The sequence below is a fragment of the Sorex araneus genome, chromosome 2 (genome assembly GCF_027595985.1).
Source record: "Sorex araneus isolate mSorAra2 chromosome 2, mSorAra2.pri, whole genome shotgun sequence".
NCBI lineage: Eukaryota > Metazoa > Chordata > Mammalia > Eulipotyphla > Soricidae > Sorex > Sorex araneus.
Genome location: NC_073303.1, coordinates 366501282 through 366523524, shown reverse-complemented (window position 1 = coordinate 366523524; position 22243 = coordinate 366501282). Strand labels below are relative to the sequence as shown.

Genomic DNA, 22243 nt, shown 5'->3' with positions numbered 1-22243 from the left:
GGGGCTGTCTACCCAGCCACGGCAGACAGACCGGATGCTGGGGAGGAAATGAGGCATGCTGCAGAGAAACAGAAAAACAACAGCCTGCCGCTCCTGGAGCATCTCCGGGGTGGGAGAGACCCACAGGCCTCCAAGCCCACACACACGAGTCAAGGGAAAGAGACTCAAAATCAACTGGAGATGGCTCAGGCCAGGGGGCAGGATTTCTCCTAGATATCCGTGCCTGACAGGTGCGGCTGAGGGTCTCGTGTCTTTTCCAGACTCCAAAAATAGCTCCGAAAGATCCTGTGCTCTAGATGCTGACTCCCTGATTCTGGGTTATATAGAAAAGGAGCCTGGAGCAATATTCAACGGCTACAGCGCTTGCTCTTGCACACAGCCGACCCGGTTCCATCCCCAGCATCCTGTAGGGTCCCCTGAGCCCCACTAGGAGTGACCCCTGAGCTCAGAACCAGGACTAAGTCTTGAGCATCGCCGGTTGTAGCCAAAAAACAAATAAAAATAATCAAGCTTCTATAGAAAAGTATAAGAAAGATCCAGAATGCCCAATTCGGCATTGAAGGACAAAGTTGGAGAAAGGGCATTTCCTGGCTTTGACGCTTCCTGGGAAGCTAGCTGATCAATTCTCGAGGCTCGGGTGGAGGACAGACAGATGGGCGAGTGGAAGAGAGTGGGAGAGCAGGAGGAGACGCACAGGAGCAAAGGCCGGGACCTTAGAGACAAGAAGCAAAGACAGCCCCAGGGTATGACCGTCTTTCTCAACCAATGGTGCTGAGCCACTGGCGTCCATCGCTCTGGGCCTAAGGTCCTTTATAAGACAGGTGCCCAGGAGCATAGCGGGGAGGGCGTTTGCCTTGCACGTGGTCTACCCGGGTTCGATTCCCAGCATCCCATAGGGTCCTCTGAGCACTGCCAGGAGTTATTCCTGAATGCATGAACCAGGTGTCACCCCTGAGCATCACCAGGTGTGACCCAAGAAGCAAAAAAAAAAAAAAAAAAAAAGTATCTTCTCTGTGGCAGAGCTTTGGGCTTTGGTCCATGCTGGGGTGCTGGGTTGGGTTCTCTCACGGGGGGGGGGGGGGGGGAGCAAGATTCCCAGCATCCCCGAGCACTGCCAGGAGGAATTCCTGAGTGCAGAGCCAGGAGTGACCCCTGTGCATCGCCGGGTGTGACCCAAAGAGCTAAAAGAAAAAAACATAAGACAGGTGCCCGGCACAAACCGCCCATCACCAGCCAGCTCAGCCCAGTTCGGTGTGGAAAAACAAGAGGGTGGCATGAGGAAACAGCGTGTTTCTGGGTTTTTTCCTCTCTGAAAATAACCTCAATTTTTCCTATCTGAAGATGACCTCATGAAGACGAGAAGAGAGAGATGATCAAGTGCCCTGATCGCATTTTCCCCCAACTAATCTGCAGAGGTTTCTCTGACTCTCAGCTCGGCCACCTATGAGTCACCTAGAGACGAAAGTTCAGGCACCCAGCTGGCTCCCCTACACGGAAGGACCCAAAGCACCCTCCAGCTCACAGCAACATTCACCCAGCCGTGCTGCTAATGATGCAATCCCAGCATTTTTCTAGAGGAGCAGTTTAGAGCTCGCCTGTTGCTCTGTGTGTGTGTGTGTGTGTGTGTGTGTGTGTGTGTGTTGCAGTTTTTGCATGCACCTGCATTTTCACACATGCTTGAAGCAGCATTTGCCTAGCCTTTACGCACACTGGCACACTCCTTGGCATGGAAACGGAGTTACAGGGCAGCCCTCGGGGCTGTGGCCTGGGAAATCACACCTTCCACCATCAATTGAAAAACAAATCTCAGCACACCCGGGTAAGCCGCTCTGCTCTCTGCTCAGGGGGACCCTGTACAGTGGCAGTGTAGCAGCCTGTGGCTTCTCTGGGCTGTCCTCAGGGACCTTGGGGACAGTCGTCTGCCGTTGGGCATTCATATCTGCTCTCGTGATGGCCCAGTCTCGGGTTCCCAACAGGTACTCAGGGGCTTCTGGGAAGCCTCGGGACCTGCTGGTCCACGCCGGCCACGCCATCATTTCCGCCTGCACTGAGCTGCAGGACAGGGACCACGTGACCGAGGCTCTGCCCGGGGCCAAGTCTGAGTTCCCTGGATGCCAGAAGACCCACATCCCGAGAAGTGACGCTTTCCCAAGTTAATGCAACTGAGCCTGAAGCGGGGTGTGCTGAAAGGCAGCCCATCCCGGACGGCCATGGGGTCACATACACCCCTCATCGGGACAGATGTTGGGGGCACAGCATTCCCGACAGACCCCAGGGACTCAGTCCCTGCTCCCCACCCCAGCCCTCGCTGTCCCACAGCACAGAAATCCTTTATAATGTTTTGTTTTGGAGCCACACCCAGCGGTGCTCAGGGCTTACTCCTGGCTCTGTGCGAGGGATCAGTCCTGGTCGGGTTCGGGGACCCTACGGGGAGTTGGGGGTGGAATAGGTCAGCTATGCGCAAGGCAAGTGCTGTATCTGCCATTCTATATCACTGGTCCCTTGGTCCCTAAACCCTGCTTTTTTTTTTTTTTTTTTTTTTTTTTTTTGCTTTTTGGGTCACACCTGCCTATGCACAGGGGTTACTCCTGGCTTGCTCATGCACTCAGGAATTATTCCTGGCGGTGCTCAGAGGACCATATGGGATGCTGGGACTCGAACCCAGGTCGACCGCATGCAAGGCAAACGCCCTACCCGCTGTGCTATCACTCCAGCCCCTAAACCCTGCTTCTTAACCAGACCAAGAGAGAAACTGGGGCCCGGGAGATAGTGCAGTGGCTTAGAGCACCTGCCTTGCCAGCATTAAGGTCAAGAGTTTAATCCCTGGGGCTGCCACATGTGCCATGCATGGTCCTGGCAGCCGTGCTGGTTGATCGTGGCAGGTCCTCCTAGCCAGGACCCCTGGCACTGCAGGAGAATTTCAGGAACACTGCTCTTTACTCTGCTTCTCTCCTGGGGAAAGAACCACAGTGACTCCATTTTGTGCCTTAGGGTCCTGAGTTTACATCCTAGTAAGAAAAACACGCCAGACCCCCAGGGCGTGGACATAAACGCCCAGACATCTGACCACAGATAGGGGCTGGAGCGATAGCACAGCGGGTAGGGCGTTTGCCTTGCACGCGGCCGACCCGGGTTCAAATCCCAGCATCCCATATGGTCCCCTGAGCACCGTCAGGAGTAATTCCTGAGTGCAGAGCCAGGAGTAACCCCTGTGCATAGGCAGGTGTGACCCAAAAAGAAAAAAAAAACCAAAAACACATCTGACCGCAGGTAACAAGGATGCAGGAAGATGGGTTAAGTGCTCTGCCTCGCTTCTGTACCTCTGCGTGCCTGCTCAAGGCGGTGAGGACGCCCCTGGCAGGGGCACCCCCACTCGCAGGCAGGAGGGCAGAGGGCTTAAAGAGGGTGATGGGGGTTCCGAGTCTCGGGCTGTGAACCCTCAACGCTGAGTCCCTTGAGTGTTTTGGTGTGTGACTAAAACCTTGAAACGTCTGTCCCATCTCTGTGTCTCAGTCTGCTTGTGGCTACTTGACATCCAGAGAGTCCGACGACTCGCCGAGATCTCTGGCCGCCTGACGCTGGGAGCAACTGCCCCTGCCCTCACATCCTCGCCCGTCCCTGCTCCACTGGGGAGCGCCACCCACTGCCCTTTGTGCCCCGCTATGCGGGGCTACAGGTCCAGGGAGGATATTTCCCTTCACTTTGTGTTTTGTGCCACACCCAGCGATGCTCAGGGGTCACTCCTGGTGGAGCTGGGGAGGACCAGGGGGTGTCAGGGACTGAGGCCGGGTCAGCCCGAGCAGGGCTAGTGCCCCACCTGCTGTACTGTCTCCCCGGCCCCCAGACGGGTGTCTGATGGGACCACTGTAGAACCCAGCAACCTGGGGTGCAGACACAGCTCCCGCGGAGCAGAGGGGAGCTGCAGCGGGAGAGGGGCACAGCCTCCCCTCTGCCCGGCTCTGTGCCTGTCTCAGAGCAGACGGCCGTCCCTGGGGGCAAGCATGTGTCCGACCCTTCACCCGGGCCTCTCCCAGGGCCTCTCCGAGGGTGTGACCCGCACACGACATTTCAGGAAGAGGCTCGCTGCCAGAGGTGGCTGTGTCCCTGGGCGGTGCTTCATGCATGGTGACCCCTGACACGACATGTCACAGTTCCCACATCGGGGACTACGCCGTTGGCTGGACAGCGGGAGCCTGGGCCCTGCAGAGTGGGGCCGCGAGACCCAGTCACTGTGCTCATGCAACTCAAGAATCCACAAAAGGAAACCGTCTCTCCCGGTGAATCGTTCATTTATTTGGACAAGACCAAAACCAAAAAAAAAACAAAAAAGTCGCCATGTTTTCCTTTTTCTATAGAAAGTGAAACCTTTCGAATATATTAGTTTTTCTCTTTCGCCACAGAATTCAGCTCCAGCTGGCTCCCGAAACGGCCGCTTCTCTCAGGATTCGCGTTTGAGTAGCACGTAGGCGCCCATCACAGCCAGCAGAGCATACTGCAGGGGAGAGGGCAGAGAGACGGGTTACCGGGGGGGCCGGGGCGGAGAAGCCCCCAGCTGGGTCCTGACCTGCGTTTGGGGGTGTCACCGCTACCAGACTGGGAACAGGACAAACAGATGCCCCGGCCCATGTGCCCTCGGCCCCCACGCCCACCCTCTTCCCAAGCAGCTGTCGAACACCACATCTGGTAAGCACCACCGCTGGGCCACGGGCGCCAGGGAAGGGCTCGCCCCTCCTGGGTTTCTCTGGGCTCTTTCCAGGGCTTTAACAAAGAAAAGTCATCTCTAGGGATGGAGCCACAGTAGAGCAGGGAGGGTGCTGGCCTTGCATGCAGCTGACCTGGGATTGACCCCCGGTATCCCATAGGGCTCCCCCGAGCACTGTCAGGAGTCACAGACAGTTCCTGAGTGCAGAGCCAGGAGCAAGCCCTGAGCATCTCTGAGTGTGACCCCAGAACAAAACCACAACACAAAAGGTGCCTTTTATGCAGAAGTTAGGGAGGGGGAGTAGCACTGGCTTTGCTGCCTGCGAGTGTGTGTGTGTGTGTGTGTGTGTGTGTGTGTGTGTTTGAGGGTTCCATAATTTTTTAAAAAGGCAACAAACGCATAGGAGTCACTTTAGAACACACAACAGTAGCTAAAGCATATTTTCTGTGATGTGCATCTAAATGCTGTTCATTTGCAGTGAGCCCTGAGTTCCAGACAGAGGGTACCATTGCCCCTACACATGTAAAAGCTCCCACACTTATGTTTAAACAGACACACATGGATGGATTCCTACCTTGAATTTTGGGTAGTCGTTCATTATGATGGTGACCATGCCAACGTAAGGTAGAAATCTAAATTGTGGGACAAAAAGGCAGAAGCATCAAAACGGTGAGCGGCAGGACGGAAGGCCAGCCCAGGGCAGCCAACAGCCCTCCCGAGAGAATAGCGCTGATTGGGCCTGCGGCCCCCAGCCCTCCGCCTCCACGCGCTGACAAGGAGCAGAGCTCATCAGAAACCTGACCGTCTTCTAATTGCCGCATTCACGGGGGAATTAAAATAATCGGGCGGGCCACTTGTCTGCACCAGAACGAGCAGCTTCCGTGGCTGCCTTCCTAATTTTCTCCCCGCGGCCCACAGCTTCCATAACGAGGCACGCTTCTGAAGGAGGCGTTGGCGGGTCACGGGGGGAGTCCTCATCACGCTCATTTCACGGCGCTTTTCGGGGTAACAAACGAGCTGATTGAGCAGTGAATGCACACGGGGAGCCCTGACTGACGCCCCCACGGGGGCTCTGCTCCCAGAAAGAGGAGGCAGGAGCCTCCATGAGAGCGGTGATGATGACGCTGACCATCCGGTCCTTCATCTGGGTGACAGGCCTGAGGTGGCTCGCTAATGAGAGGGTGGCAGCCTCCAGTCCCGGGGAACACCTTCCTGCCGCCTCTGCTTCTTCAAAGCCTCTTACTGTCGCCACTGAAGCCCCCGGGGGCCCTGTCAAAGGGTCTGCCCTTTAATCTTGCTCCCCCCGTGAGAGAACCCAACCCAGCATGCTCTGCCACAGAGAAGATATTTCTTTTTTTTTTTTCTTTTTGGGTCACACCTGGCGATGCTCAGGGGTGACACCTGGTTCATGCATTCAGGAATTACTCCTGGCAGTGCTCAGGGGACCCTATGGGATGCTGGGAATCGAACCCGGGTAGACCGCGTGCAAGGCAAACGCCCTACCTGCTGTGCTATGGCCCCAGCCCCAGAGAAGACACTTCTAAGGAGAAATGAAACTGAGGAAGGGTTCTGAAGGGACGGAGAGGGCTGCCCTCACTGGTGTTTCTCTTTTTTTTTTTTTTGTATATTTTTTGCTGGCTTTGTGGGGCCACACCCGGGGAGGCTTCAGGCTTACTCCTTGCTCTGTGCTCAGGAAACCCTCCTGGTGGGGCTCAGGGGGCCACATGGGGTGGAATGCAGGTCGGTCACGGGCAAGGCAAGCACCCTCTCCGCTGTACGACCCGGCCCCACCTCACTGGCCTTTAAACACAGGATCCCCTCGCTGCTGTGTCCCGGGTTCAACTGGGAGAAAACGCTGCTGGGACAACCACGAGAAAGGGGGGTGCCTTGCGGGCAGTTCTCTCCAGACACAGAAATAAAATGAACACGAAAAAGGGCTCAGATAAGCCCAGAGTGTTGGTGCCAGCACGCAGCCGTGGAAGAGGCGAGAGAGCCGGGGACGGGAGGCGGGGCAGGTGCAGCTCCGTCAGCCCAGAGCGGTGTGGACCCTGGTCACGAAACTAAATTCAAAAGATGAAGATCTGACGCTGAAATCTATTTCCCACACTTCTCTTTCCTTTTCTGTTTCAGCTTTCTGGGTCACACCCAGCAGTTCTCAGGGATGACTTTTGACTCTACTTAGGATCAATCCTGGCATGGCTTGGGAGACTTTCCGGGGGTGCCAGGGATTGAACCCGGGTCCACTATGAGCAAGGCAAACGCCCTACCCACTGAACCATCTCTCTGGCCCCCTATGTCCCACTTCTTGCTGGGCTTAAGAAGACAAATTCCTTTGTTGAATGAATGTATATACTACAGATGCAAACACAGATCAGATAGGAGTGTCCTGACATTGTTATTTAAAACACACAGCTGGCCAGGGAATAGTACAGGGTCTTTCACATGGTTGACCCAGGTTCAACCCCCTGCACCATGGCTAATGTTTCCTCCTGGCCCCCAGCACCGCCAGGAGTGATCCCTGAGCACTGAGTCAGGAGTAAGGCCTGGGCGCTGTTGGCTAAAATACAATATAAAATGTACAGGGACCTAATCTCTAGGTGGGTTCTATTCCAAAGCCACAAGGAACCATGTCACACATAATCTACTTGCAGTCCTGTTAGACCTTAAACCCGGGGTCCCGCCTTCTGGCCTATACACGGCAGCCGCCGTCACGGTGCCGTCTCCCGCACACCCGCCCCCACAGTGCTCAGCGGAGTTTTGGCTGCTTAAACCGCCGTCCTCACCCTCGGGCGCGGCCCACCACGTCCTTCTTCTCCAGCCAGTTCTGGCCTTCCTTGTACAGGCCTCTGTCGTCCACTTCGTTATTGTCTCCTTTCGTCAGGAACTTGATGTCTCCGTTGTCCCTGGGAAGAAACACAGCGTCCCTTCGAAACGGCTCTCTGCGCGGCACCATCGGGCCCGTGTCCGTTCATGGAACGTGGAGGCGGAGAGCCAAGGTCACGGGAGCTTTGTTGCTCTGAGTGGGTTCCCTCCGACAGCCCTGGAAACGCGACTTTCACCAAAGGCCCCACGGGGCGCCTGGTCACGTCTCGGGCACCGGCGGGTGGAGACTCGTGTCACGCCACCGCTCCCCTGCTGGGGGCTGGGAAAGGGTCTCTCGAGTCAGTGTGGGTGAAAGGCTCCTCACCCGGGTGAGAGGTTGGCTCTGGAGCTCAGATTCTGGGCGCAAGGAAGGTGTGGCCCGACCTCTCCTCAGACTGACTTTTCTTTACCAACATTAGAAGGTACAAACGGCATGCCGACGCCCCACCTCCCTCACCCGGCGATGGCGTGGGGGAAACCCACCCCGCAGGGAGCAGGGAGAGCCGAAGGCCAGAGTGTCCCCAACACAGCGACGGGCAGACACCATGAAGGGTGTTTCAGTGGCCCTGGGCGGACAGGGCGGTACTAAAGGGTCATGGAGGGTCTTCTCGGCAAACCCCTGGGACAAACTACATTTTGATCATTTGGTAAAACATTTTTAAAGAGAGAAGAAAAGTGCCCGCCACAGAGGCAGGCTGGGGTGGGGGTGGGGGAGGGAAGCTGGGGACACTGGCAGTGGGAAACGTGCCCTGGTGAAGGGACGGGCGCTGGAGCACTGTAGGGCTGAAACCCAGCCACGGACAACTTTCTAACTGTGCATCTCATGGTGATTCAATTAAAAAAATTGATAAATAAATTATATTTTTTAAAACCCACCAAAAGTATTTTTAACCACATCCAAAGCAGCACTGGCCCGAAGCTGTGGTTCTGAAGGAAATTCAGGGGATGAAAACCTGGGTCACAAGAACAGTAGAGATGAGGGCCAGAAAGACAGGTCCCTGGCTGGCAGCCTGCCACAGGGGGGCGTGCGGGTGGGGAGGGGGCAGTTAGGGCAGAGAAGGGACCACTCTGACGATGATAGTGGAAATGATCACTCTGGACAAGTCCTGAGTGCTGAAGGGACACACGTGGACAGCCTCTCAGTACCTGTGCTGCAAACTATAATGCCCAAAATGGTGGTGGTGGGTGGGGAGAGGGAGAGGGAAAGAAAGAGAGAGAGAAAGAAGGAGGGAGGGAGGGAGAGAGGGAGGGAGGGGGGAGGGGGAGGAGATCGAGAGGGAGGGGGAGGAGCAGGGGGCGAGGGGGAGGGAAGAAGGGAGGGAGGGAGGGAGGGGGAGGAGAGCGAGAGGGAGGGGGAGGAGCGGGGGGCGAGGGGGAGGGAGGAAGGGAGGGAGGGGAAGGAGAGCAAGAGGGAGGGGGAGGAGCAGGGGGGCGAGGGGGAGGGAAGAAGGGAGGGAGGGAGGGGGAGGAGAGCGAGAGGGAGGGGGAGGAGCAGGGGGGCGAGGGGGAGGGAAGAAGGGAGGGAGGGAGGGAGGGGGAGGAGAGCGAGAGGGAGGGGGAGGAGCAGGGGGGCGAGGGGGAGGGAAGAAGGGAGGGAGGGAGGGAGGGAGGGGGAGGAGAGCGAGAGGGAGGGGGAGGGGCAGGGGGCGAGGGGGAGGGAAGAAGGGAGGGAGGGAGGGAGGGGGAGTGTGGAGAGCCTCCACGGGACCATGCTTTGTAGCGTTCTTCATAATCAACACCTGTGTGCTTCGAAAACAACTCCTAATAAGGAAACAGGATGTCTTGCCACGCCCATAAGCTGTAACTAACCTATCAGATGCAGACACGTGGGTGTAAGCAGGCAGCGAGAGGTATATAAGGGGGAAAGTCACCTAGCTAGTCGGTTCTCCCTCATGCGTCCCCCTTTCCTCCTTCCTCCTCATCCCAGTTCCCGTTTTCTTCTCTAATGCATGAGAAAGTTCCTGAATAAATCGCAGCCAAAAGGATCTCCGAGTTGCGTGTTTCTTCGCTGGACGAAGCAGCGCGCGACAGGGGAGGAGAGCGAGAGGGAGGGGGAGGAGCAGGGGGGTCGAGGGGGAGGGAAGAAGGGAGGGAGGGAGGAGAAAAGTGACAGCCACGGGCAGTGTGGGCGGAGGGACACCGGTGGTGGGAAATGTTCACTGGTGATCGGACGGCGGCTGGAGCACTGTGTGACTAAAGCCCAATATGAGCAACTCTGTAACAGCTCCGTAACTGTACAGGTCCTCTCAGGATTGACAGAACTACATATCGTTACTCTCAGTTTAGCAACTGGCTCATTTTTAGGACGGTGCCAGGCCCAGCGGCAGCGCCAATGCTGCGACTGAGCGTGTTTCTGGCGAGGAAGTTAACGAGCACGTCTTGCTCCCCGGCCTCAGTGCAGCCTCTTACCCCGAAACACAAACTATGCTACACTCTCAGGCCAGGGAGCAATGGAGCGAGTGTCCTGGGGGCACCTGCCGGCAGTGAGCGGGACGGCGCCCCCATGGGGCAAGTGTGCGAATACTCAGACAGAGTAGACAGGCGCACACAAACTCTCCACTGTTCGAAAGACCCACCTCTGCAGAGTACTTGACTTTCGTTCCCTCCCTCCTGGAGTCAAAAGTGCCCCCCCGAGAGGGGCTAGGGGTGTGGGGGTGCGGGGTGGAGCTATACGGGGATTCTTGGTGGTGGAATATGTGCACTGGTGAAGGGATGGGTGTTCGAGCATTGTATGACTGAGACTTAACCTGAAAACTTTGTAACTTTCCACACGGTGACTCAATAAAAATTTTTTTTTAATTTTTTTAAATTTAAAAAAAAAACAATAAAAAACAATTGTAGATAAAAAAAAGTGCCCCCCAAGACCAAGCGACAGGAAAGGTGGCCTTCTGCTAAGGGCTGTTCCCCGCCGGAGCCTGACTCGGCTGAGCGAGGTCACGTTTCCGGGCCCTGCGTGGTGCCAGGACAAGTCGCCAGTGGCACAGACGGACAGGAAATGAAGCCTGCCAGGTGTGTGTGGGGAGGGGACGGGGGGGGGGGAGGTTGAATGGAGAGGGGGCCGTGCGATCAAGGGCTGAGGGGGCAGAGGAGCCCGATCCCAGGGCTGTGTGTGCCTCGGAGAAGCGGCGGGGCCCGGCCGGGCAGATGCTTGTTCACACGTGGAGCCCGTGTGCGTCTCAGGAAAATCAACCCCTTCTCAAAATAGCCCTCCACGGCGAGGGATTTGAGTTTCCTTAACACCCTCTCACGTCACGGACAGGCGCGGTAATAGATTCCGCCCCCCCACCTTGCGCGGGGAACCGATGCCACAGCTGCAGGGCCGTAGCGAACTCGCCTTCCTCTGAGGCACCTTGGGGTGCTCCCGCCCTACCCTGCAGCCCCCAGCCCCCGCTCTGCAGCCCCCCGCCGCCCCACCTCGCTGAGAAGTGGCGCCTCCTTACTTTTCATGGACTTTGATCACCCTGTGCACGATGGGGATGTCTCGTCCTTCCACCTTAAACACGACGATCTCGCCCGCTCGGATGGGGTCTTCCCGGAAGTTCGTGAGGAACAGGAGGTCCCCTCTGTGGAAGGCGGGCTCCATGCTGCCGCTGGGAAGACACGAGGGGCACCGGCCCGACACCGCCACAGTCAGCCCGCGGAGCCCCTCCAAGCCTCCCGACGGGCAAGCCTGGGGCAGGGGTGGGGCGGGGGGGTGCCTGCTGGCGAGGCCAAGGCCAAGGTGCTCACAGACTTGAGCTCAGAGCACCTCTACTGCGGCCTGACCCAGGGAGAGAGAACCCAGAGCGCCGAGGGTGCTGAGAGCCAAGACTGCCCCGCGGCCGCTTTAAACTACGCCCGGGGTCCGCAGGCACCATCTTCACTGGGAAGAAGGCGGACTCCCGAGGCTGATTATTGAATTTCACGGCAGAATCGTCACACCCTGTCACTTCGGTCCCAAACTTGGCTTAGAAGTTTTTGTCATGCCGCCGTCATGTGGGATACAGTTCTGGGCAGGCAGCGCTTAAGAAGGAGATGGAGCAGAAAGGCATTTCCCAGCAGCCGCCAGATGTGCGTCTGCTTCTCAAGCACCGCAAAGCCCAAGCCACGGTCTGTGCGTCAATAACCCTCTGCAGACCATGAGCAGATGCTCAGGCATGGGGGGACCGAAAGTTGGGATCCTGGCGGGGGAGGGGCAGGGCGCTTGCCTTGCACAGGGTGGACCCGGGATCCACCCCTGGCACCCACCACATATGGTCCCCCGAGCCCACCCGGGGTGATCCCTGAGAGAAGAGCCAGGACTGAGCCCTGAGCACTGTCAGTTGTGGCCCAAACAACAACAACAACAAAATCCATAGAAACAAGCAAACCCCAGAGAGCTGGGACCTTACACTGCACGGAAACCATCATCAAAAGCTTCAAACAGATTCCGGAAAGCTCTGGAAGCCAGACGCACTCGATGGATCTGGAAGGACTGCCCTGGCACCGTGACACAGCGCACACGGGGGCAGCAAGAGTGACACTCAAAGCACAGACGCTTCAGGCGCAGGTCAGACCCTCCGAGCCCACCCTCGGCAGCTCGGGACTTGTGTCCTGTCATCTTTCTTGGGGGGAGGGCACTCCCAGCAGTGCTCAGGGAGCCACGAGTGGTGCCAGGGTTCAAGCCATGCACAGGGCAAGTGCCTTGGGCCCTGTACCAGCTCCCCGGCCCCTCTGTGTCTATTGTGTCGGCAAAGCACCAACGAGCTCCCCGGTGACGGCTCCAGGGCAGCCCTGGCCTCGCCCCAGACGGGCCCTGGCACAGCACCACCGCCCCGGCCGTCAGAGGGAGGACCAGAACCGAGTCCACCAAGGGGGTGCCCGCTGCACCTCGGGGTCAGTGTAGGGGTGCAGCCGGCAATGAGGGAGAGCAGCAGTTCCTCACCCAGCTCAGGCAGGAGCAGGAAAGGGGATGAAGACGCTCCGAGGGGAGCAAGGACATCCCTGCACTCAGCAGACCCGGGGAGTGCCCGTCGGCGGGGCGGCAGAGACCTCGGGGAGGGACGCTTTCTGACAGAAAAACTAAGCACAGGGGCATTCACTGGCCCAACTCCGACCCCAGCACCGTAGCGGGATCCCTGGGCACTGCCAGGAGTAAGCCCTGGGCACAGCCAGATGAGACCTGACCCCTGAAAAACAGCAACAAAACACCCTCAAAATAACTAGAATCCAGAGGCCAGGAGAGAGGACCGTGGTAGGGGCCCGTGCCCGGGATGTGCCAGTCCGGGCTTGATTCCAGCACCACGGGCCCCGCTGCCCTCCCGGGCACGGCTGGGTACAGCCCCAGGGGCCCCGGCTCCACCCCAAGCATACACACGTAATCCAGCCAGAGACACAGAGATGGTCCCCGTGTGGGGCGCTGGCCTTGCACGCTGCCCACCCGCAGCAATCCCCGGCACCAACCACGGTCCCCAGCAAAGCCAGGAGTGGCCCTTGAGCACAGAGCCAAAAGGAAGCCGTGAGGACCAAGGGGTGGGGCCCAACCCCCCCACACCCCCCACTGAAGAATCAGTAAGGCCCTTCAAGACGAGCGCAAGCCGGGCTCTGAGCAGGTTGCCGGCACTTTTCAAGCACCAGGAGTATGGCAACGCCCCCCGCTCACACACATACACACACACACACACACACACACACACACACACACACACACACACACACCTATAAAATCAAAAAGAAAATACAAACAGGACTCAGCTGTAAAAAAAATAGCATCACTGTGCCTATAAATAAGTATCAATATCATATTGCTAAACTGTTACCACACAGGGCTTTAAAGAATTACTTTGTTTGGGGCTGGAGCAATAGCACAGCGGGTAGGGTGTTTGCCTTGCACGCGGCCCACCCGGGTTCAAAATCCCAGCATCCCATATGGTCCCCTGAGCACTGCCAGGAGTAATTCCTGAGTGCAGAGCCAGGAGTAACCCCTGAGCATCGCCGGGTGTGACCCAAAAAGCAAAAAAAAAAAAAAAAAGAATTACTTTGTTTTTTGTATTCTCCTGGCCACAAGAATTACTTTGTTTTTTGTATTCTCTGGGCCACACCCTGTGATGCTCTGGGGTTACATAACCCGACTCTGTATTATCACTCCAGCCCCCGAAAAATTACTTAAAACAGGAAAGCAAAGGATGAAGAAAAGCAATCTCTGGTGGAAGGTGTGGGGCTGGGATCTCTCAGCACGAAGCGCTGCTGTTATTGGTATTAGGAACCATGGTGCCTAAAGCAAAAATCTGAACAAAGGGTAGCACAGACGGCACCCCCGCCAGCAGGGGGTGAGAGCTCCTTCCCCCACACCCCCGCCAGCACAGACTATTCCTATTTCTGACGTGTGCCATTCTCACGGGTGTGAGATGGTATCTCATTATCACCTTGATTTGGATTTCCTGACGATGAGTGATGTCTGGAGGACAGAGAAGGAAGGAAACCAAGGCGAGAAGAAGAGAAGGGGAGGCAATGGGTGAGCAGACATCAGGGCCTCGATTATACCGGTGACAGGGGTGAGTGGCAGAGCGGGTTGTCCCAAACACAGACTCAACACCACCGAGAACAGGAGACCTAAGGGGCAAGCCCTGGGACTTTGTCAGGTGCCTGTCAAGCCGACAGGCAGGGGCGGGGAGGGAATCTGGGAACACTTGGGGAGGGAAGTTGACACTGGTGCAGGGATTGGTGTTGAAATAATGTTGGCTGAAACGCAACTATCAGTAACTTTGTAAGTCACGGTTATTTAATTACACACACACACACATACACACACACACACACACACACACACACACACACGAAAAAAATAAATTTAAAATAAATTGCTGCCTGGCGCTCTGGAGTGGCTGCGCGTGGAGCCCCCAGGTGCCTTCTGAGGAGGATGAGGACGATGTGGTTCCGCAGGCAGCCTGCAGGGGGCGATGCAGATGCCCAGACTTGGGCACCAGGGCTGGGAGCTGGGCTCAGGCTGGGACCTACCTCAGCACCACCACGATGGGGCTCTCGCTGCCCGTGAGCACGATCAGGCCCTTCCAGATCATCAGCGCGGACGACACGATCATGGCAAAGTTCAGGACCTGGTAATAGAGCTGAGGAGAGGAGAGGAGAGGTGAGTGGGCGGCGGGGCTCGCAGGGGCTGCTCCTGTGGGGGTCCTCAGGGGGTGGCTGGCCTCGCGGGTATGGGGCCTCGGGTTCGTTCCCTGGCATTGCAAAACAGAAACCTCAGGACCTCTTCCCCTGAAGAGCGATGGCCAGCTGGGCTGGCCGCTGCTTGGCTGTCTCCTGCTTCATTTGTTTTTTGGGGTCACATCCGGCGATGCTCAGGGCTGACTCCTAGCTCTGCCTCAGGAATCCTGGCGGTGCTCAGGGAGCCATATGGGATGCTAGGGATGGAACCAGGGGCGACCGTGTGCAAGGCAGGTGCCCTGGCCACTTCTCAGCCTCGGGCTGCCCACGTTTCCTCCCCTGGGTCCCGGCCGGGAGGAAGCAGCTGCTCTCCTCCCCTGCCCACGGCTGTAAGCGTGCTTCTGTGCGAGTGTGACCAGAAACGCTGGGTGCCCCCTCACTACCCACCGGCTCACCCAACGCCCTTTCCGGAAGGTCCCACTGAAATGAGTCTGCGGTCCCGGATCTGAACAAGACGATTTTGCTCAGAGGCCCCGGTGTAACTGGAAGTGAGCGGGAACGCAGGCCTCTCAGAGGACCGGATGCAGCGGACAGGGCAGTTTTGGGGGCCGGGGAAACAGCACAAAGGGCTGCAGCACAGCCTGGTTCAATCCCCAGCATCACCCGGCCCCCCTGAGCACCACCGGGACGGACCCCCAGCCCCGAGCGGGGCGTAGCGGGAGTGGGCCCCTAACAAAGAAGACACGAATGAACCCGATGCCGGGTTACGCACCCGTCCTTCTAGCGCCCAAAGCTGGGCACACTCCAGTTTGGGAAAGGCGCGAGGCCCGAAGACACGGGCGCCAGGGCCCCGAGGGCCCGACAGGCTGGGCGCAGGGCCTCTGAGGTGCTGCCCCGTGAACGGGGGTCCCCGCACCCACCCCGGTACAACCACCCATGCTGGCTGAGACCGCCGCGGCCTGTGGCTTCCCAGGGGCACTGGAGACACAGCAGCTGGTCCGCGGCCCACCCCCAGGTCCTGACTGCGGCCACACGCCAGGAGCATCCGGAGCCTGTGGACACGAACACACCCGCTGTCCGGCCCGGCCGGGGGGCTGCCAGCTTCCCCTGGGTCCGCATGGGCTGGGACCAAACCACACTCGGGGTCGCCTGCCTCAGCCTTCTTCCTTCCTGGCAAGCATCTGCTTAGAGCTGCCACCCCGGGTGCCTCCTTCCCACCGAGGCCGCTGTCCCTCGGCACCTCCAGTCTCCCTGGCCCAGGACACCCCGTGTCCGCTCTTCCCTGCCACTTGCTTCCCCTCGGCCAAACCCCCAACACTGCCACAAGCCCATCTTGGGTACTGTAGTAACTCCTTATACCAAGACTTTGTATTTGATATGCCAAAAAGAGTAACAAGTCTCACAATGGAGACGTTACTGGTGCCCGCTCAAGCAGATCAATGAACAATGGAATGACAGTACTACAGTGTAATGCTACTGAGACCCCAACACTGAGACCCCGACACCGAGACCCCCAGTGCCTCCTGGCAGTACATCCATGTGGCTGTGTCTCAGCATCCCGGCATGAACCCTCCCCTGCTCTCCGCCCCGAGCTCAGGCATCTGGGGGTCCACTGTGCCCAACTCCCTGACATCCCCGCTCCACACTAGCTCAGCAGGGCCCCCGCCCCTACCCGTGATCACTTTCCAGGCCCCCCGACTGCCTGCCACTCGCTGGAGGCACCGAGATTACTCTGGGCCCGGTAACTCCGACTCCCAGAATTCCCAATTCCTACTTCGGAATCAAGGCAGACGGGGAACCGTGGCTCAAAGACGGCCACTACTCTCTCATCTGAGGATGATGGGAAGGAAACAGATGCAGCAACGGGGAAGTGACCGAGTGAGTGGAGGTTCGTGAGGGCACCATTGACAACTCCTGCAAAGGACACTGTCACCATTCACGTCTGCTGGAAACCAGCGAGCCCGGGGCTGGCTGGAGCATTTCCTCCCACGGGGCTCCAGGGAGGAGAAAGAACTCTGTGCCCTCGTCCCTCCCCCAGCCCGGGTCCTTCCCAGCTGGATAAAATCAGCCCGGTGACAGAGGGCGTTGCCAACATGAACAGTATTGAAACTGGAGGGGGTGGGTCCACGCAGAGAGCCTGACTCCCCCGCACCCAGGTGAGGGTCCCTACTCGTGCCCCCTGCAAGACTGTCATTGCTCCTGCTCGCTAACAAGCAACACAAAACTCATGAAAATTAAAACAGACTTGGAACGACGTGACCAAAGGAGACCGCTGGACACCGCGGTCTCCGGCCGTACGCCCAGCGCTCCTCAGGGGGTCAGGAATGACACACAGGTGAGGCCCCGGGACCGGCCCTCGGCCGGCTTCACCTCTCGAAGGAGGAATGACGGGCTCGTTCTTCCTTCCGCCATTCTCTAGTCTTTAAAATCCCATGGCAAGGGGCCAGAACCCTCGCCTGGCACACAGCCGGCCCGAGACGGAGCCCGGCACTCCATGGGGTCCCCAGAGCCACACCAGGAGTGATCACCGAGCACAGAGCCAGGAGTGATCCCTGAGCACAGTCCCCCTCCCAAATCCCATGATGAGCTTGGATTTTTTTTAAAACCTGGGCAGGGGAGGTGCGTGGAGGTATTTAAAGGAAGTGCAATTTAACAGGAAATGACAAAACAATTTTTGCAAGTGCGGCAAAACCCTGAAAACACATTTTCATAGAACAGCAGGGTTAAAAAAGCAGTTCAGGGGCTGGAGCGATAGCGCAGCGGGTAGGGCGTTTGCCTTGCACGCGGCCGACCGGGTTCAAATCCCAGCACCCCATATAGTCCCACATGCACCACCAGGGGTAATTCCTGATTGCATGAGCCAGGAGTAACCCCTGTGCATTTCCAGGTGTGACCCAGAAAGCAAAACTAAAATAAAATAAAGGAGTTCATTGTTTCCTCCTGGCACTACCCAGGTAAAATTGTGCATTTGGGGGGTTACTCTGAAGGAGATAGTTGAAAGCAAGCACACAGAGGAAAAGGACTTGCATTTTTAAAGGTGAATTAAACTAGCTGCAAAGATATTTTTCATTATATATCTGAGTTAAAACGAGAAAATAAGTATAACAGGATTAAAGTGCCCACCAGTTTTTTAAGCTCTTTGGCAACTGGGTCAATAACAAATTCTAAGGCAGTCATTAAATTCCCAGGGAGCGGGGAGTGGAGTGCTAAGTAGCTGGCACTATCTAACCATGTGGCTACAATTCGTTCAACTCCCGACTCTCCAACCACTGCTGGCTGCTCACATCCGAAAGAGGAAGTTGTTAACGGACGTTCACAGTCAAGAATTTAGCTGAGGGCTCCACTTGACTTGGAGAACTTGATGAAGAGATGTTTTCCTCCTGAATTACAGTGCTGACTGGGAAAGCCCCGGGTGGTTTCAAACAGAGGCTGCTATTTTCAGATAGATTTGCAAAGAACCTTCTACCCCGGAGAAAGCAAATCACGAAACCTTGCCTCTGAGCTATTAATGGCCAGGGCCTAACGACACAGGCCAGGGCATGATTTTCTAAGTTTGAAAAATTCACCAAGGGGAAATAAAATCGATTCCCCCAAAATTGTTCCTCCGAGCAAGACAGAGATTTGCTCAAGAAATGGCCGATTACCCACAAACCTAATAGGCGAACCGATGACAAAACCTCAAGTCTTCGAGGGACCTCTCGCTCTGAGTCTAGGATTGAAGTCCTGGTATCCAGAAATGTAATTCTGACTGAACTAACGGCAGCCTTGGGCTGTTCATCACTGCCAACCCACACTGCTGGCCTCACACTGAGCAAGCAACTCAGAAGCGAGCCCACCCTCCGCCTCTGCAACCAGAGATGAAATAACCAGTGTCCGAGAGTTTCAAACAAACATTTCGGGGATTTTGGCTGACAGAGCAGCAGAAATGCCAATAGCTGCATTTCTTCCTCCCTGCAGAAACAAAGAGCCCTTGTATCTGCATGTGGCTCTTGCCTTAATTAATAGTAAGCAGAGGTGGCCCAGAAAAAGAACGCCCCCCCCTCCCTAAGATTGGGGGAGCATGCAAGCTTGACAAAATGTCACAAGCTGCTCTTCTGGAGGGGAAAGAAAAAGGAAATGAGAGAAAGAAAAAAGCGCTATAAAATATATTTGCAATATAATGCATTATAATGTAATATATGTAATACCAGGAGGCAGCAGATTTGAGCTCCTGCATCTTCCTGAGACTGATGCACTGTAGCACTGTTGTCCCGTTGTTCATCGATATGCTCAAGCAGACGCCAGTAACGTCTCCGTTGTGGGACCTGTTACTGTTTTGGGCACTGTGTTTTTGAATACACCACGGGTAGCTCGCCAGGCTGTGCCGTGCGGGCGGGATGAAACAATGCAAATAGCCACAGATAGTCCTGGGTGAGTGGGAGTTTACCAATTTTTCCAAATGCAGCTACTAAAACGGGACGGATTCAGTCATCAGAGGACCTTCTCTGATCAGCACCCATTTTAGAGATGTTTTAAAAATCTAACCACTAAGCCTAGCTCTTCAAACAAAGCCCTATTTCCCAGGGACGTTTCTCGGGAAAAACATCAGCTGCCCAGGGCCCCTTCACTGCTGGCCTTGCATCTCTGTGATAATCCCTGTCACCACTTGTCCCCAGTCGCACAGACTCCCAGGAACCCGGCAGCCGCACACAGTTCTAATCCCGGTTCACAAAACTCCGGGCACCCACCTCTCCCATCCAGTAGCTTGAGATGCTACCTGGGAAGGAAAAACGCTGCCCATATGCCCACATGAAGAGCCAGGCGGTTACAGGTACCCGGCTCCTTATTAGCCAGGGCTGAGCCACGCAGGGTGCTGGCTTTTGATCTGCAGAATCAGCCCCATTTCCAAAGACAACCCAGACTTCCTTGTAACTTAGAGTATGGGCACTGGCTGTGTGTCAGGGCCTATTCACATAGACAGTAAAGTTAGGGCCATCCCAGCGGGCACTATGTAGAAGCTGATGCACTCTGCCTCTTTCCTGGCTGGTCCCTTCCCTCCCTCTCTCCTTATGCTGAAGCGCTGCACGCGCTAGGTCCCGAGCAGGCCGAGGGCAGGCTAAGGAGAAGGGCAGCAGAAAGGAAGTCCAGGGAGGTGCTCACGCGACCCCCAGCTGGTGCCATGTCCAGGGGCCACCAGACGGCTCAATCTGGGAACAAACTTCGGCTCAATCTGGGAATCAAGTTCGAGAAGACTTGGGGAGGCACCCTGGGAACGCGGTGCCGGTGTGCCCCCACCCGCCCCCACCCCGTGCTCGGGCACCCCCGCGAGCTCGCTGGGCGCGGGCAGGGGCAGACACTGGCCCGCATGGGGACACCTGCCGGGGAGGCAATTCCTGGACAGTTCCCGCTGCCCTCCCAAGTTCCTTCCTTCCCGCCCGGCCGTGCGGGACTGTCCCCGCTCCCCCGCCGTTGAAGCTGTCACCCCACGTCCGCGCCCTCCCTCTCCGCCTGCTCCCCCACACCTGGCGGCCGGGAACCCCCGTCTCCCCGGCTACCTGCGCCAGGAAGCCCCGGGACTGGCCCACCCTTGGGTCTGTGTGTGCCCCCTTGGCACCGGGGGCCTCCCGCGCACCGCCCCCCAGCCCTGCCCGGGAGCTCCGACCCCCTCCCGGTGGCCACAGCCGGTGCCGGCGCCCAGGCGCGCCCCCCGCACGCCTCCGTTACCTGCCGCTTGTTCATCTTCCTCAGGTCCCCGAAAATGTCCAGGCCCACCGCGGAGAGGTGAGAGCCCGTGGCGCCCGCGCGCGCCATGGCGGGGAGTCTGGGGGTCCCGGCGGCCCGCGAGCTCCAGATGTCACCGACAGCTGCCGAGCACCGGCCCCCGCCCACCAACCCCGCGTCCTTGCGGGCCACGGGACCGGCGACTCGCTCGGGCGTCTGGGAAGCGTAGTCCGGGAGGTCGGGGCCGCCAGGCTAACCGGGCGAAGGGAAACTACAACCCCCAGAATGCCACGGGGCGCGGCGCCGTCCGGGCAAGACCCAGGCTGCTCTGGAGGAGAACGAGGCGGCGGGGCTCCCCCGGCCCTTTTCCGAGGGGACCTGGGGAGCAGGTGATGCTGCATATCCCAGGGGACACACAGGGATAGGACTCCTCGCGGAGAACCGAGTTCCCAGGGCTCTGCAGAGGTGCCAAGAGGACACCTAAAGTTCCCTGGCTCGCACCTAGCCGTGTACCTTCGCCATTGGGTGATCGCACGCAGGGTGGGCGGGGCCTCCACGCCGTCCTCCAATTGAAGAGGCGCCTGGTGGTGGGCGGGGCGGGGAAGGGGCGGGACTTTTGAAACCGCTCGTGCGAGGGGCGTAGAAATTGAGCGCGAGAAACCACTCGGAGCCGCGTGTCCGCGGTTGTGTCACCACGGAGACTCACCAAGTGAATAAATAACCTCTAATTCACGAGGGAACCAGAGGCTCGGGAAGGGTAAGTGGCACGGCCAAGGAGTCAGAGTCTGCAGTAGAACGCAACATTTTAAATCTGCAAATTCCCGGTGACAGCCGTCCGGATGCTGCTTTATCTGCAGCTCTCACTCCGTGCATGACTTCATTCTTTGCGCACAAACCCACGCACTTGAGAAACACCAGGGAAACGAAACGAAGATCTCTGCTGACATTTTTTTCATTTGGGGAGGTCCCAGCACCCCTTCCGGAAATTAGCATCCTTGCTGGCTGAACTAGGTGGCGCCAGTGAACCAGATTCGTTTTATATACAAAGTGAATTAGGCATCTGTGTTGGGATGCTACATAGACTTTGAAGGTGGAATTCTCAGGAGTGCTCTTTTTAAAGAATGGGGCATGGAGAGTTAGCACAGCGGGTCAGGCGCTTACCTGGCACACTCGCCCGGATTTAAACCCCAGCACCACAAGTGTTCCCCCTGAGCCCCACCAGGAGAGATCCTTGAGCACAGAACCAGGAGTAAGCCCTGAGCACAGCTGGGTCTTACTCCAAAATAAAAATTCAAGAATGGGCACTGGAGTGCAAAGCCAAGAGTAACCCCTGAGCATCACTAGGTGTGACCCAAAAAGCCAGAAAAAAAAAATGAGTGCTGGGGAACTAACTCAAGACTGGAGCATGCTTGGGCCCGGAGCGATAGCACAGCGGGTAGGGTGTTTGCCTTGCACGTGGCCGACCCGGGTTCAATTCCCAGCATCCCATATGGTCCCCTGAGCACCGCCAGGAGTGATTCCTGAGTGCAGAGCCAGGAGTAACCCGTGTGCAGAGCCAGGTGTGACCCAAAAAGCAAAAAAAAAAAAAAGACTGGAGCATGCAAACACCCCAAGTTTGAGCTCCTTGACACCACGTGGTCCCCGGAGGAGTCCCACATCACCGACCCAACCACTGAAGCCCAGTCGAGTATCCCCAGAAGTGTGATGACACCCCTGAGTAGCGCTTGGAAGACACATCAAAACAAATAAAAGCAATAGAGTGTGACAGAGGCTGACTTAGGGCTTGCTCTGAGATTCTGGGAAGTTCTCGAACCCTCCAGTGAACAGACAGCTGTGGCGGGCGGGGCCTGGGAGAGT

At 57.3% G+C, this 22243-nt stretch overlaps 1 protein-coding gene across 1 annotated transcript; it reads right to left on the bottom strand.

Moving 5' to 3' along the window:
• Positions 1–4272: 4272 nt before the first annotated feature.
• SEC11C (SEC11 homolog C, signal peptidase complex subunit) lies at positions 4273–20572 on the bottom strand. The gene is made up of 6 exons (XM_004601703.2): positions 20390–20572; positions 14540–14649; positions 11005–11154; positions 7486–7605; positions 5277–5334; positions 4273–4492 (listed from the first exon to the last, which is right to left on the bottom strand). Exons 1-6 carry the CDS (start codon positions 20474–20476, stop codon positions 4439–4441), a joined length of 579 nt encoding a protein of 192 aa, XP_004601760.1. The 5' UTR covers positions 20477–20572; the 3' UTR covers positions 4273–4438.
• Positions 20573–22243: the final 1671 nt, after the last annotated feature.

Bases quoted from the DNA above. Each gene is read 5' to 3' on its own strand.
- SEC11C (XM_004601703.2), bottom strand. From the start codon at position 20,476: ATGGCGCGCGCGGGCGCCACGGGCTCTCACCTCTCCGCGGTGGGCCTG. The intron at 14,650-20,389 runs GTAACGGAGGCG...TCCTCTCCTCAG, and splicing joins GGAAGATGAACAAGCGGCAG to CTCTATTACCAGGTCCTGAA. The intron at 11,155-14,539 runs GTAGGTCCCAGC...GTGTCTTCCCAG, and splicing joins CCCATCGTGGTGGTGCTGAG to CGGCAGCATGGAGCCCGCCT.